Genomic DNA, 17347 nt, shown 5'->3' with positions numbered 1-17347 from the left:
TTTTTATGGCTGCATAGTATTCCATGGTGTATATGTGCCACATTTTCTTAATCCAATCTGTCACTGATGGACATTTGGGTTGATTCCAAGTCTTTGCTATTGTGAATAGTGCTGCAATAAACATACGTGTGCATGTGTCTTTATAGCAGCATAATTTATAATCCTTTGGGTATATACCCAGTAATCTCCTGGTCCTTTGTTTCTTTTTTTTTTTTTTTGTTAAGAGACAGAGTCTTGGTATGTCACCCAGGCTGGAGTGCAGTGATGTGATCATAGCTCACTGTAATCTTGTTTAACTCCTGGGCTCAAGCAATTCTCCTGCCTCAGCCTCCCAAGTAGCTAGGACTACAAGTGCATGCCACCATGCCTGGCTAATTGTTTTGAGGTCCACATAATGACTTCAAGTTATCCTTCCCTCTGGACCTCCCAAAGTGCTGGGATTATAGGCTTGAGTCACCACACCTGGTAGCTTTTAAAAAAAAAATGTAATTAATTAATCTCTAGGATTCAGATCCATGCATGTGGGTGGGTGGGTTGGTTTTTAACTGAGGTCCCCAGAGGATTCTAATATACAGCCAGGATTAGAACTATTGGTTATAATTGTTATCCTCAGACCATTAGAAGCCCAGTTCTGTCCTATTTTATCCATAGTCAGGAATACATGATGGAAGAACTATATTCTGCTCTGTACTCTATCATTGGACACTGATATAAATGTTGGGCAAAAAACATAATTTGAGTACCTTGTTATGGGGTAAATGCTGTTCCTGGAGATTAGTTAATAAGGAAAGAAATGGTAATGATATCTATAATAGCTAATATTTATTGTTTACTGTGTACAGATGGTCCCTGAGTTGAAATGGTGTAACTTACCACTTTTGGACTTTATGGTGGGTTTATCAGAGTATTAAATGCATTTTGAACTCAAGGTATTTTTCAGCTTACTGTGGGTTTATCAGGATGTAGTCCCATCTGTAAGTCGAGGAGCATCTGTATTAGGCACTGTTATATGCATTCATTAGTTTATCAATCTTCAAAACAGCCCAACAATTTATAGAGATTATTATTATCTGTTCTTACATACAGGGAAACTGAGTCAGAATGGTTTACCAACTTGCCCAGGTTCATGTAATGACTAAGCCAAGGAGCCTGGCTCCAGAGCCTAATCTCTTAACCATGATTATACTGCCTATCATAGAAGCTCTTACTGAGTATGTTAGGAGTTGACATAAAAATGCTACAGTGATGAAGAGCTAAATACTACTATAGTGTTCTCTGTTGAGCATTTGTAAGGTTTTGTTTCCAAAGACCCATTTTTCTATAAACTTATAGTGTGAAGATTAACTTTTTTCTGTATAAGTACCATGTGCTAACCGATTGTGCCACTGGAGCTCTGATTTTTTTTCTTTTCACATTTCAGGTCATCAAGAAAATAACAACTTCTGTTCAGTTAACATAAATATTGGCCCAGGTGACTGTGAATGGTTTGTTGTTCCTGAAGGTTACTGGGGTGTTCTGAATGACTTCTGTGAAAAGTAGGTTTCCAAAGTAAATTTTCTTAAAACATGTACTAGAAAGCAGTAATTGTAAAGGACAACTTACCAAGCTGGGTATCCTAATGGATACATTGCCAGTATTCACTTACCATTCAGCAAAGAATTCATTTTAAATTATTTGATTCCAAACCTCATATTTTGTGTTATCGGAAATACTTTAAGAAAGATGCCATGAAACAACTTCATGCAATAGTAGTAGCCATGAATTTAAGAATATAGAAAAGTTGAGTTATTAGTTAATTTTTAAAATGATGCATACTTATTCATTTGAAAGGTGTGTATTCCAAGAAAAATTGTTTTGTTATAAATGGTTTTAGGAAGTAGAAGGAATTCTTTATTGAGCACCTGTACAGGCTGTGAATAACTCAAGCTAGACCATAATACCCTTTGCCATATCATGATATAAATTCTTTTTAAACTGACAACTTTTTCTAGGAAGAAATTTTATAAAATGTATTATTACTTTATTTTTTATTTTTAAATAGAGATGGGGTTTCACCATGTTGCCTAGGCTGCTCTTGAACTCCTGAGCTCAGGCGATCGACCTGCCTGGGCCTCCTACAGTGCTGGATTACAGGCATGATCCACCACATCAGCCCAGATTTTGTTTTCTCTAGTTGAAAGAATTGGATAGTTCCTTTCCTTAAGATCTCAGAAATAGCTTTTATTTCTGTATCTTGCGTTAAAAAGTACTTTGGAATTTTTTTTTTTTTTAGTTGGTTTCAATTTGATCATTTGTCTAAATAGAACCTTATTCTCTTTCTTCTTTTCTAGAAAGTACTTCATTATATAAGGACCTGATATTTTCATTTAGTAATAATATTAGAAAATTAGTATAGGATGAAAATATACATTATATACACATTTGGTGTTATGCCCCCACCCCAATTAAAGGGGGAAAAAAACCCACAGGAAACATTTACATATGAGATTACTTTGAAAACTAATTATACACGTATTCCACATACTAACTTCTTTATGTTTATTTTTCCTTTTTTTGAGACGGACTCTTGCCGTGTTGCCCAGGCTGTAGTGCAATGGCACAATCTCAGCTTACTGCAACATCCACCTCCCAGGTTCAAGCAATTCTCCTGCCTCAGCCTCCTGAGTAGCTGGGATTACAGGGGTGTGCCACCATGTCCTGCTAATTTGTGTATTTTTACTAGAGACAGGGTTTCACCATATTGGCCAGGCTGGTCTCGATCTCCTGACCTCGTGATCCACCCACCTTGGCCTCCCGAAGTGCTGGGATTACAGGCGTGAGCCACCACGCCCAGCCCCATACTAACTTCTAATTTCTTACTTTGGTTTAAGAATCTTTGCTTAAATATTTGGATTTAGTAAGAAGTGCATTGTAGTTAAAAAACAAAGATACTAATCCACAGTTTACTTATATAAAAGCAAGGGATAATTACCTTATATTGTCTTCACTATTCATATACTGGTTTCTTTCAGTGTAAGAAAGCCAAAGATAGGGAGTTTTAAAGCTTCTAATGTACTGATGAAATAACCTGATCTACTTTAATCTGTACTTTTTTTGTGGACCAGCAGTCCAGTAGCAGCAGAGAAAGAACATTGTTATATGGAAAATCTCCATTGTGCTATAGAAAGATTTTTATTTCTTGAACTTTGAGTTAATACTATATTGTTGCAGCTGTAATACAGGAATCCTTATTCATTGTTTCTGAGTAGGGACTGGCTATTTTTAGGGTGTAGTTTTTTTTCCTATCTAAATGGAGAGGTGTCTTGGGGAAAAAAAGATAATTAGGATAAGCAGATGACATCCAAAAAGCTTGAGCTTAGGGATAATAAAAATATCAAGTTAGGAGGAAAGGTTAGGTAAATTTAATAACTCAGTTGTGAAAGTAGTACTTGCTTCTTCAGCGTTTCACTGTAATTTTGTTTCACATAAAGATTGTTGCTTTTGATAGTGACTATATACTGTATCTGTAGTTTATTTTATGGCTTTAAGTAATACCTGTCTTGAAATAACCATTCTTTTGAATATATGATTAAAACGATGCATGCTTTTTGGTAAGTTTAATTTTGGGGGGGGTTCTATTTGGGATTACTTGCTTGCTTTTGGATAAAAAGTTTTCTCTAATTTTGTAATGACAATACATGGGTGAAATAAGGCTAGGATTTGTGTTTATAGCCATTTTTTGCTTTATAGGCAACTTTTTCTGGACTGTATCTACTTGGCCTTGTCACACACACAATAAGCCCATCCTTATCTCTTTGCAGTTAGGCTACCATTTTCACTCTAGTCTAACTTTTGAGAGTAGCCTTGCATTTTTCAAGAGAGAAAAAGAGAGACTAAGGTTCTTTCTAGATCATAGTTTGGCAATTTATTTTCCATAAAGGACCAGATAATATTTTCGGCTTTGCAGATCATACGCTGTCTGTCACAACTGTGTCATTGTAACAGACACAGTCAGAGATAATACGTAAGTGAATGGACATAGCTGTATTCTAATAAGTTTTATTTATAGAAACAGGCAGTGGTCTGAATTTGGCTCATGGACCATAGTTTGCCAACCCTTGATCTAGATAAAAAATTAAATTTAAACCAGTAAAAACAATTGTATACTTTCTCATGTGCTATAGCACAAGACAAATAAAGTAAGATGATTTCTTAGATCTTACGGAAAGGAACATTTTTACTGTGTAAGTTTTTCTTTCCCCAAAATATGAAATTTGAAGTAGTTAATTCAATTTTATAAAGTTCTTTTATGGGAAAAGTGACTATGTGGTTTAAAAAGTACTTCATATCATGATGGAGAATAATAAGAAGCCAGATATTAAAATAAAAGCTTAATAATATGATCTATGGAATGTTTCCAAAGTATATTGGTAGTAGTGGTCATGATTATTTGTGCACATGCATGATTGTTTGTTTTTGATAGTTGTTTTGAACTGCGTAGTTTTAATCAGCTAATCATCAAAACTATGTGGAGTCTGACATCCAGTCTCCTTTTCCTCAGAAATTAAGGGAAGTTCCTGGTACTTGTATTGCCACAGTGTTCCTGTTTATGGATTTAAATGACTTGATGTCAACTCTACCTTCCATTTACCTTTTAGGGATTTCTAGGTGCTCCAGGCAGAAGGCTTCAGTCAAAAATAGTCTTTGTTGATATGAAATTAAAAATTAACTTACGTGTTACTTGAAAGTAGCTTTGGATTTCATTTGGATCTTTGAAAAATCAATTTAAGATGGTAATACTGGGCCGGTTCACTTACTACAGGTATTATAATGCCTGTAATCCCAGCACTTTGGGAGGCCAAAGCAGGCGGATCTCCTGAGGTCAGGAGTTCGAGACCAGCTTGGCCAACCTGGTGAAAACCCGTCTCTACTGAAAATACAAAATTAGCCAGGCATGGTGGCAGACGCCTGTAATCCCGGTTACTCCGGAGGCTGAGGCAAAAGAATTGCTTGAGCCCGGGAGGCGGAGCTTGCAGTGAGCCTAGATGGAGCCACTGGACTCCTACCCAAGCAACAGAGCAAGACTTGGTCTCAAAAAAAAAAAAAAAAAAAATGCTAACACTGATCTTTAGTAATTTAGTACTCAACCATAATTACACACTCTTTATATACATACAGCAGATCTTTTTGGACAAGCAATTACGTTTCAATAAAATGAACAAGTGTTCATTAAAAAAATTCTTGATGTTTTCTTCCAGTCTTACTAGGAGCTTCTTAATATAGTTGATCCATTTACATTATTTTTTTCTTATTTCAGAAATAATTTGAATTTCCTAATGGGTTCTTGGTGGCCCAACCTTGAAGATCTTTATGAAGCAAATGTTCCAGTGTATAGGTTTATTCAGCGACCTGGAGATTTGGTCTGGATAAATGCAGGCACTGTTCATTGGGTTCAGGCTATTGGCTGGTGCAACAACATTGCTTGGAATGTTGGTCCACTTACAGGTATTATAAAGAATATGCTTAAAAAAAAGTTAATTTATAAAGGATTATATCCAATAGGTCTGTTCCTTTTCTCTTGAAATATAACTTACTAAAAGTTGTAAGAAGAATGTCTCCTTGCATAGAATTGCAATTTGTAGTACAATAAATTAAATTCAAGTTAACAAATGGAAATCTTAAGAGCGTAGATATTAGCAAAAAACAGGTTTATGGCTTTAATATACATGAAGGGTATAATAATAATTTTTAGAGTGCTTGGTTTTATTTTATTTAAAAAAAAAACCCTTATGAGAGAAAACAAAGTAGAAAATTTATTCTTTCACATTAAAAAAAATCTAGTATTTCATATGAGTAGATCTGTAATGTCAAAATCTGTTTGAATTACGTCTGCCTTCAGGCAGTACTCACTTAAGGTTAAGAATGTGGAGTTTAGAGCCAAAAAGACCTGGATTAGGACCAGGATCTGGCTCTTGTAACTTTGGGCAAGTTATTTAACCTCTCTGGTCCTCGATTTCTTCATCTGTATAATGGAAGTAATGAAATTAATAAGGTGATGGTGAAGAGTAAATGAGATAATGGGTAAAAATAAAAATAACACAATGCTTGGCATATAGTCATAGGAAGTGCTCTTTATATGATTGCTAATATTATTACTACTGTGATTATCATAAAGCATAATTATTTTTATAGTGTTTTGAGGTTTTTCAGAATTGATGTTGAAGATATCACCTGAGCAGGTGATAATGGTTATCTTCATATCTTTTGGTACTTTGGGTTGCTTTATAACTGTTTTTTTTTTCCTAGCCTGCCAGTATAAATTGGCAGTGGAACGGTACGAATGGAACAAATTGCAAAGTGTGAAGTCAATAGTACCCATGGTTCATCTTTCCTGGAATATGGCACGAAATATCAAGGTCTCAGATCCAAAGCTTTTTGAAATGATTAAGTAAGTCTTTTCTAAAACTGCTGTAGTCCCTCTCTTTTTGGGGAGTGTTAACTATTAAGGTTTTTTTCTCCCTTAGAATTATGTTGACATCAAAGCAAAGTGGTCCAGAAGTCTAGCAGAATGTAATATGAGAATCCACATGTTAAAAACATTTTTCCCTTGCAACTAGCCCACTATGGTACAGAAAGGAAAAAAAGACATATGATTATAAATCAGTAGAGTCACAAACCTGTGCTTCTTTCCCATTTCCCTCTGAACCACCTGATATCCCAGGATAACTTTAGTTTTAATATTGAAAATCTACCATTAGTAACTTGAGGGGAAAATGGCATCACAGAATATTTGTTGTCACAGACAAATTAGCAGTTAATATAGGGATTTGACTAAAATGCTCATTTTTAAATTTTTAATTAAATCATCTATCTTTTAAAGTGTCTCTTTTCTGAGCTACTTAAAAAAATTTAGGGGCCGGGCGCGGTGGCTCAAGCCTGTAATCCCAGCACTTTGGGAGGCTGAGACGGGCGGATCACGAGGTCAGGAGATCGAGACCACCCTGGCTAACATGGTGAAACCCCGTCTCCACTAAAAAATACAAAAAACTAGCCGGGCAAGGTGGCAGGAGAATGGCGTAAACCCGGGAGGCGGAGCTTGCAGTGAGCTGAGATCTGGCCACTGCACTCCAGCCTGGGCGACAGAGCGAGACTCCGTCTCAAAAAAAAAAAAAAAAAATTTAGTATAAGTTATGTAAATTCTTATCTAGGACCCTAGTTTGAATACCAGTAAGCTTCACATTTGTTTTCACAGTTTCTATCTTAGCCATTTTGTAAATCTATTTAGAGGTACTATTTTCAAACAGTGCTATATAGCAGTGTTTCCCTAAACTGTGTTTTCCACTACTACCTCTGTCCCCAAAAGATGGGAAATTCTGGCTATGGAAATATGGGAAATGATAGATTAAAGTTCAGCAAGTGGACAAGTCCTTTATTTTTATTTTTTGTAAAATATTTTAGATACTGTACATGTTAATGTAATTTGTGAATGAGGGAGAAGAGTTACAGTGTACAGTATTCCCCAAACTTATTTGACCAGTATCTTTTGAAGAATTAGTTTTCTCAAAAGCTCATTTTGGAATACACTGCTTTATATTTATTGATTAAATAAGTTTGTCTTAGTCTTTGTTAAAACAGTGTTTACATTAAGTATTTCTCCTGCAGATAATTTGGTCAGCATGTGTTGTTTTCAAAATGCTGTCTTTTGAAAGTAATCCTGGTTTGTTAAAATGATTTCAAATCTAGATCCGAACTTTTATTTAAACAAAAGTTGTGTGGCCAAGGCAACATGCTTATGAATTATTTTATGACAGTCTTTTCTCAGTTGCACCATTTTATCTAGTTATAGGTAAAAGGGTAGGGGAGACAAAAAGGACCAAAAACCAAATTACAGCGAGTAATATACAAATTCTTTAGAACATTGGATCTTACGTACCATACTTTCCATAAATATAATTTATAGTGGGGCGGGGAATTGTCTCTCCATTTATCCTGTTATACGTCAGAATGGTACTTTTCCCTGAATAGCAAGTTCAGTGTTATTTTTTTAAACAAAAGTGACGTAAAGTCACTAAAGGTGTTTAGTAAGTTGGAGGTAGTCATAAACTAGATGCTAAGTCAGATCACTTAAAAGTAGTTCAATATAGAAGCCATTTATCTAACAGCTATATAGACTGAAAGTAACTCATTACATTATGAGTAGATTAGGATTTTATAATTGGAAAGGATTTTAAGGTCACTTAATCAGCTCCTACTTAATATAGTAATCTTATCTATATTCATAATTTGTGATCATCCAGTGACTTAAACATTATTTTCACTTCACTATAATTCTTGCAAGTTGTTTACAGAATAACCTAAAGTCTACCTGTCATTTGGTCCCGATTTCCTGAGTATATTTAGGATTTATGCAGAATAAATCCCATTCAACAAATGTTTGAAAACTAACTCTATGCCAGACACTGTTCTAGGCACTGATGATAGACATACCAATGTTTAAGATGAAATTCCTGTCCTCTGGAGACTTAAATTCTAGTAGGACAAGAAAGAAACCCCCAATATAATTTATTTATATGAATAAGATAAAATACAGTAATATTTGGGAGGAGGGAAGGTCAGAGTGCTCCTTTTGCTTAACGGGTCTGAGAACGTGAGTTTTCTGCTTAGTCCTGAATAATGAGGTGAAATCAACTACACAGAGATCTATGGGTAGAACCTTTCATATACAGAGAACAGATGAAGGCTAAATTGGGAATAACTTTGGCATGTTTATGGGACAAAAAGGTCAGGGTGACTATAGCTGAATGAGAGGAAGAGTGATGGCGATAAACTTAACTAAGCAAGCAGGAACGAGATCGTACATGGGCTTTCTGGACATGGTAAGAAGTTTGTATATTAATTATAGGTGTTACAGCTTGCCATAGAGGATTTTAAGCAGGAAAGGAATAGGTTTCACTTTAAATTTAGAAAATGTATCTAGTGGCTGGGCGCAGTGGCTCATGCCTATAATCCTAGCACTTTGGGAGGCCTAGGTAAGCCAGATCACTTGAGGTCGGGAGTTTGAGACCAGCCTGGCCAACTTGGTGAAACCCTGTCTCTACTAAAAATACAAAAATTAGCCAGGCATGGTGACAGGCGCCTGTAATCCCAGCTACTCTGGAGGCTGAGGCAGCGGGGGTGGTGGGGCGCTCCACTTCACTCCAGTCTGGGTGAAAGAGCGAGACTTGTCTCAAGAAAAAAAAAGAAAAAAAGAAAATGGATCTAGTTGCTTTGTGTGGAATGGGTTCCAAGGGGTAAGCTTAGAAGTAGGGAGGACAAATTAGGAGGCAATTGTAACAGTACAGACCAACCTGGACAGAGATTTCCCTGTAAAAATAGAGAGAGGGGTCAAACTAGGGAGTCTTATGGAGCTAAAGCTCGTAGAACTTGCTCATAAATTAGGTGGTTGGGTGAGAGGGAGAAAGGAACCAAGGAAAACTTATCCATAGTCTTCTTGTTGTCTGATTGTCATTAATTTAAACATTAGTCACCTCTGTCATCTTTTCCATTCCCTACCCCACCCTCAATATTCTTGTTATCCTTTGAGACTCCTTCCAGTTTATCATTGTTCCTCTCAATACTTAAAATGTTGAGGTCAGACATACAAAATTTGGGTGTTTTTCCACTTACAATTTATAGTGATACTGTTTCTTTCTCTTTTTTTTTTAACCTAGATGCACTTACGTTCTTATCTGTACTCCATTTTGCCCTATACTACAATATGTCTAATCATTTAAATCTTGATTGTATTCCTCGTGATATTAACAGTTCTCCTCCCAGCTTGAGTACCTATTGACACACCAATTGAAAATGTTAACCACAAGTCTAGACCCCTAGGCCTTGCTTTATAAGCCTCCCTTTTTGAAATAATTGTCATTGAGCCATTGCCAAAAATGTACTTTTCAGCAGCCAACGTGGCTCCCTTTCTTTGATTTAATGAGTCTTTGCTTATTGTATACAAGGCTCTAGGCTAGGCTCTTAGGGTTTATAAATACATGGTATAGGTCCTTTCTTAGTGCAATTAAATAAAATAGATTGAAAGAAATTCGGTGATAGATCCACTGATGTTTCCAGCCCAAGGAGTCAGAGAGGTTTTTTTTAAAAAACTGTGTATTCTGGGGAAGAATGTATTTTGTGTGATGGGTGAAAATGAGGAGGCAGGGAGAAGAGAAAGGAATAGCACTTAAGCCAGCTTAAAACCAGACTCTTGCACCATCAGAAAGATGCCCCAGTTCATCCATAAAATAGCCTACATAGCATATCTCCTTAAGTCCAGCACAGTTAAATGTTTTCGTCCAGTGAAGGAGTAAATCCCTTTTCTTCACTTGAGCTCCAAGCAAATAGTTGGCTTATGTAGAGAGGCCATGTTGTATGAATAACTCTAGTCTTCAACCACTAAAGTCATACTCAACATGGTAATTCTGAAAGGCTCAGAGGAACTCTGGAGAAGAATAGCAAATGTATACTCCAACTCATGTTCTCTTCCTCCTGTTGTCATTCTCTCCCCTATACCTCCCTTTTTTGCCCTCCCTCCTGATTACCCTCCCTGCTGTGCATTTGCGTGAGCTTAAATGTATGTACAATACAACTGCTATATGTTTATTGACAATAATTGGTGGTGTGTTTTGGCTTGAGCGCAATGTATGATGAGTAGTAGAATAAGATATAGTTGTAAAAGTTGGTTAGAAGCTGATTATGCTTTGTGTACTAAACTTAAGACTTCTGTTGGAGAGCTCTTGGTGGGTTTTTAATTAATATGATCTAATTTAGGTTTCATAAAGGTGTTTCTAGCTATTAAATAGAGCAAACTTTTGGATAGTAAGAGGAAGGAGTGAATCAGAGATTCTTTGGCTTTTAAGTCTGGATACTTAGATGGTTTAGTAATATTGCTAGTTAATAAATTGGGCTTAGTACTTAGCCAAGCACTGAGCAAAGTGCTTCCCAGACTGTACTCACTTATTTCTCACAGCATCCCAAGGTCATTCAATTGACTAGAGGTAGAGCCAAGATTTAAACCCCTATCTGTCTGTGAAAGTGCTTGAGTGAATCTATGGCACATGACTTCATTTGGGGACAAGTTTGGGGAGCCAGTAAAAGAGTTGGATAGAGCTATTTAGAAGAAGCTGACTAGGGAGTCATCTACCTAGGAATTTGTGACTGTCTTGAGAGGAAAAGGAAAGAAAAAGTTGGGGGTAGCACTTTGTGGGGGATATGCCTGTTTAAGAAAAAGAAATAGGTGAGCTAGATAACAGGAGAGCATGGAGACTGAATTGTTGCAGAAATAGAGAAGGAGGTCTTTTTCCACAAGCACAGTTTTGCTGTGTAATTGTTATATCCACATCATTGCTCTGGTCTTCAAATCTAGTAGTTCCTGCCAAAAAATGAAGTGGTGTTGGTTTTTTCTGGTTTGTGAGCTGTGCCAGTTCTTAATAAATGGTTCTCCCTTGCCATTCCTTCCCTCTGCTTTGAGTTATTTTCTTCATCTCCTGTTCACTCTGCCACCCACAGCAGTTTGGCTTTCTACCCTTGGTAAGCCCAACACTTCTCTTTTTGAGGTCACCAGTGACCAACTGTTGTGTATCTGCAAAGGCACTAATGTACACTTTCTTCAGAAATCTACCTTTTTAAGCCTGGCATGTGAATGCCTCAAATCTGATTCCCACTTGCCTTGTCAGCCATTTCTCCCACTGCTGCCTTTAAATGTGTGCTTGAATTGTTTTCTATTTATTAATATTTTTACCACTCCATTTGCTATTTTAAACCATCTTTAATATGAACTGCAATTTCTACATCTCCCCCTTTTTTCCTTTGAATCGTCTTTTAATAAAGCATTAATTCTGTATATGTTGAGCATACGAATTATAGGCTATATTAAAAGAAAAAATATCAGCTAAATGTAAGAAATGAAATGGAGAAGATATACAAACATAGTCTTCTTCCTTAACTCTCCCCCTGAATTGTTATTTTTAATTCTTAAATACTGTGAATCTACAGTGTGTAATTTTTAGGCTTTCATAGTTAAGTGGTAAGCCCGCTCAACCAAAAAGAATGTAAGCAAAATTCTCCTTGTGCCTTCTCATCTGCTCGCTCCCTCAGCTCTACCCAGTTCTTTTTATTCAGTAAATGTTTATTGTGTACTGCATTGTTACCCAGGTTTGTGCTAGGTGAAAGGGATTTGATCACTTCTCAGACTGCTCAAAGTGAATTGAGAAACCGTCAAACCATTAAAACATGTGATCTTTAATGATAGAGATATTGGTAAGAAACCATGGTGGGGCAGCATAGAGGAAGGCTCTTCTGAAAGAGTGGAAGGTTCAGTAAAGGCTTCACTGGAAGTACTACAGCTTCACAGTCTCTTATTGTAAATCCTTTAGGCCAGATGTGTTTTGGAGCTAAGCAAAACCACAATGAGATACCATCTCACACCAGTCAGAATTACTATTATTAAAAAGTTAAAAAATAACAGGTGCTGGCAAGGATGTGGAGAAAAAGGAACACTTACACTGTTGGTGGGATTGTAAATTAGTTCAACCATTGTGGAAAGCAGTGTGGTGATTCCTCAAAGAGCCAAAAGCAGAACTACCATTCAACTCAGCAATCCCATTACTGAGTATATAACCAAAGGAATATAAATTATTCTGTCATAATGACACATGCACACATATATTAATTGCAGCACTATTCACAATAGCAAAGACATGGAATCAACCTAAATGCTCATCAGTGGTAGACTGCATAAAGAAAATGTGGTATATAAGTGGGAGCTAACTTATGAGGCCACATGGACGCATAGAGGGGAACAGCAGACACTAGGACCAGTTGGAGTGTGGAGGGTGGGAGGAGAGAAAGGAAAAATAACTAATGGATACTAGACTTAATACCTGTGTGACAAAATAATCTGTACAACAAACCCCCATGACACAAGCTTACCTATAACAGACCATGTGTACCCCTGAACTTAAAAGTTTAAAAGAAAATAATGTTTTTTAGATTTAGAAAAGGTTATTGAGTACATTTATAATATATTGTACCTTCCCAGCAGGGTCTGTTGCAGTATCCTGGGATCAAACATATTAATATTTCAGCACTAAAACATAGAAATAGTCACTCTAATGAGCTCAGTGAATACTATAAGTAGCCCCAGGTCAAATTTCAGTGCCACTTGAGTTTATGCAAGATTTATGAAAATTTTGTGGGATTATAATAAGGGATTATGAACCTGTATTTGCACTGGGTTATTTAATAATGGGAAATGGTGTTTTCTCCTGTTGTCACCTCCTGACTCCTCATTATCATTTTGAGAATGAATCGCCTGTAGTTCTTTAAGCAAGTCAATATCACTCTTGCTTTTTCTCTGCCCTTTTCCATTAAGGACCCTGTGATTCCATAAAGTTCTGTTTATCTGAGTAAGTCATTTAGAAAATCTCTTTGAATTTCTACAACCTAGCCATTTTGCTAAAATACATTAATCATATTCTGCTTCACATTCTTCCAGATATTTCCTGTGTTGACATACGTCCAAAGAATATATATTATCTTGATTACTTCTTTCATTTGATAATGTAGTGAACTCGACTTAAAAGTTCACAGCCTAACTCCGTAGGAAAATTTAAGTGGCAGCTCAGTGCATAACTTTCTCTTTTGACTTCATTTAACTGTTAAATGAAATAGCTTTTCTCTGCAAATGAACTTAATTTTAATTTCTCCTTTAGACCAAACTTTTAAGTGTCTTTCCCTGGTTTATGCCATACTTGTGTGTTCATGTTAGCTGAAGATAGATTTAAACTTTCGTTGCTAGAAATTTCAGTTAGACTTCACATTGGCAGTGACTGCCAATGAGACGTCTTTATCATTTTTAATATTTTAAATAATGGTCAAATTTGCATGTTGGATCACTTGGTAGCAAGATGAAGCATTAAATGGAAGGCAGAAGATTTAGAGGCATAAATTAGAAGGTAATTGCTCCAGTTCAGACAAAAGGAGAGACAAAGATTAGAGGGTAAAATAGACTACATTTGACGATTGATTGGTGGTAGAGTTGAGGGAGAAATCTGTATTGCTGGACTTTGGCTTGGGCCAGACAGTGGAACATTTGTGCTTGTTGATGAAATTGGGGATAAAGAAGAAATGAGTTGGGTGTAGAGAATGATGGTTATCAACTTGACTAGCTTTAGACATGCAGAACTTGAATTGCTCCTACAAGATTTAAGTTGAAATTTCTATGAAATAGCAGCTAGATGGATGTATGGTTCTATTGCTTAGAAAAGGAGTCTGAGATAATACATTTGTAGCCCTCAGCTGGCTGATAGGCAATCACTGCTAAGGTATTAGCTGTTGAGTTTTCCGAACCCTTAGCTATTTTTAAGGTAGAGCAGTGCCCATACAAAGAAATGAATAAAGGAAAACTTTAAGATCAAGGGTACTGATCTCCTTTAATTCAATCAACTATGACAGTTTTTCTAGGTTAATATATCTAGTCTCCTTTAAAATATATAAAATTTACATGTGTAACACATCGCTGTACTCCTCCCCAACTTGTTTATACTTGTTCCTCCAACTTTTACTTTGAAATTTCTTAAACCTACAAAAAAAAGTTGAAATATAGTACAACAAATACCTGTGTAACCTCATTTGGATTCATCAGTTAAGTTTTTGCCACATTTATTCAGCAGTCTCTGTATACGCATACATGCTTGCACGCACTTTTTCATATGAGCTATATGAAAAAGTAATTTGCAGACATCATGACATATCACTTCAAATACTTCATCCTGCGTCTTAAGAATAAGGTTATTCTCCTACATACCTGTAACATGATTTACCATATTTAGGAAACATGAAATTCTATAGTATGAGTTAATACAGTCCACATTTAGATTTCCCCAACTATCCAAAAATGTCTTTTCTTTTTTTTTTTTTAAGCGCTTGCCTCTGCTCACTCTACCACCCTTATCCATATTGAATTAAGGTTCACATTTAATTGAGTATGTAGTCATTGTGTCTTCTTTAGTCTCTTTTAAACCTGTGAAAGTCTTTTTTTAATGACATTTTCATTTTGAAGACAGCATACCTTTGTGTTTTGCGGAGTTCTACATTCTGGATTTGTTTTCTCATAATTGTATTTGGGGTAAATTTTTGACAAAAACTACTAATGATATTTACTTTTGTTTAACTTCTGCCTCACTCCAGCATAACTATGTCAGAGATATTTTCCTTAGTGGGTCCTGAGTAAATTAAGTTTTACTAAAAAGGGAATTTGAAAACTTAAAACTAGGGGTGAGGAGATTATTGTTACTTTTTAACCCATCTTTGTCATAGTATATGATTTTTATCCTGTGGTTTTAATTTTACAACTGGTAGATTAAGATTTAAAAGAAACCCTCGCCGGGCGCAGTGGCTCACGCCTGTAATCCCAACACTTTGGGAGGCCAAGTCGGGCAGATCACAAGGTCAAGAGATCGAGACCATCCCGGCTAACATGGTGAAACCCATCTCTATTAAAACTACAAAAAATTAGCTGGGTGTGGTGGCACACACCTGTAGTCCCAGCTACTTGGAAGGCTGAGGCAGGAGAATCACTTGAACTCGGGAATTGGAGGTTGCAGTGAGCCAAGATTGAGCCACTGCACTCTAGTCTGGGTGATGGAGCGAAACTCTGTCTCAAAAAAAAAAACACAAAAACCATCACTCTGCAAATTCACGATTCCCATTTTAAGATATTTGAGATACAATACTTTGGCCTATATTTTATTTTTCTCTTTGTACAATACTAAGACTCTTTACGTCATTTTCGTAAGACTCATACATTCCTTGTTTTGCCTTCTGAAGTATTTTTTTTAACAGGACATTTGAAAGGAATCAAGTGTTAGTGCAGGAGATGAGCTCTGCAGACTGTTGGTACTGATGAGATTTCCCTGTAGATAACAGGCTTTCAGAATAAATAGACTTACAGGTGCAGTTCATAAAGCTGACCCCCAACAAATATGCTATAAGTTGTTACAGTCATGTTGGACCGTTGTCAAGCTAGTGCAATGGTAGTATGTTTCCAATACATTGGAAATGTTGGTTTGTTCACCAGCAACTTTGTGAGTTCCACTTAAATCACCACGATAAGTAGTTTAGTAAATTTTCAAATATGTCAAAAACAGAATGCCAAGGAGTGCATTTTCCTCTGAAAAGTTTAATGTTAGGAAGTCTTAGATTTAGGAGGAGCATATCAAATAGTACGCTGAGGAGTAGAAAGTTAATTTTCAAGATACACATTCATTTGTCTTACCCCCTGTAATCTGCCAGACAATAACACATTCTAAAAATATTAATAACATATAAGCCAATGGTTGAAAATAAGTTCTCTTAAATTTCAACAGTGCCGAGCTCATTGAAAACCACTCCCCACAAACTTAATTTCTTGTCATATTATTTTGTCATTCTTTTGACCATCTTATAAAGCACTGTTTTATATTTTTTCTTTTTCTTTCTTTCTCTGTTTCTTTTTTTTAATTAAAAAAATAAAGACAGGGTCACCCTATGTTGCCCAGGCTGGTCTCAGACTCCTGGGCTCAAGGGATCCTCCTGCCTCAGCTTCCCAAAGTTCTAGGATTAACAGGCATGAGCCACCATGCCTGGCCAATATTTCAGTTTTTAAATGTGCCATCTTACATGCACAATATTAATGTTTTATGTGCTTTCTCTGTGCCTTTTGTGTATATATGATCACTATGTGTTCATTATTTGCCCATCCTTTTTTATTTTCCTAAGTCTTAGAGTCTACACTATTTAATATCCCAGTAAAATATTACAGGAAGGGCAGCATTGTGTAGTTTTCTGGAATCTAATCTGCCTTCATATCTTAGCTTCTTCATTTACTGGCTGGGGGATTGGGGACAAATTACTAAACCTATTAGTCTTTATTTCCTCTTTGGAAAAATGGGAATAATACTGTCTTTCTAAAATAACTTTTATGACTGTTATGTGAGTCTTAGAATAGGGTAAGCATTCAGCAAATGGTAGTTGTTGTTGTAATTATTACTATTTTATAGAAACCCCAATTACCTTCTTTTTTTTAGTTAATATTCTTGGACCTAGTGTAGTGGTTCTCAAATGTGGACAGTTTTTCCTCCCCCTGCTTTCCTTTCCCAGGGGACATATGCCAATATCATGGCTTGAGTGGGAGAGATGCTACTAGGTTTTTTGAGTAGAGATTAGGAATGCTGCTGTTAAATATCCTGCAGTGCACAGGACAGCTCCCCATAACAAAGAATTACCTAGCTATAAATACCAATAGTGCTGAGATTAAAAAACCCTTATCTAATGGAATCCAGACTAAACACTT

General features: G+C 36.3%; 1 protein-coding gene across 14 annotated transcripts in view; it reads left to right on the top strand.

Moving 5' to 3' along the window:
* The window catches only part of KDM6A (lysine demethylase 6A), a 234358-nt gene that overhangs the window by 206828 nt on the left and 10183 nt on the right, over positions 1-17347 (top strand). For all 14 annotated transcript variants that reach the window (XM_007991467.3, XM_007991469.3, XM_007991468.3 and 11 more), the window contains 3 exons: positions 1421-1535; positions 5297-5484; positions 6286-6427. In XM_007991467.3, the coding sequence (XP_007989658.1) occupies positions 1421-1535; positions 5297-5484; positions 6286-6427 (445 nt within the window). The remainder of the gene's footprint in view (positions 1-1420; positions 1536-5296; positions 5485-6285; positions 6428-17347) is intronic.

Source organism: Chlorocebus sabaeus, chromosome X, assembly GCF_047675955.1.
Source record: "Chlorocebus sabaeus isolate Y175 chromosome X, mChlSab1.0.hap1, whole genome shotgun sequence".
Lineage (NCBI taxonomy): Eukaryota > Metazoa > Chordata > Mammalia > Primates > Cercopithecidae > Chlorocebus > Chlorocebus sabaeus.
This window is presented reverse-complemented; position numbering and strand designations above follow the sequence as displayed.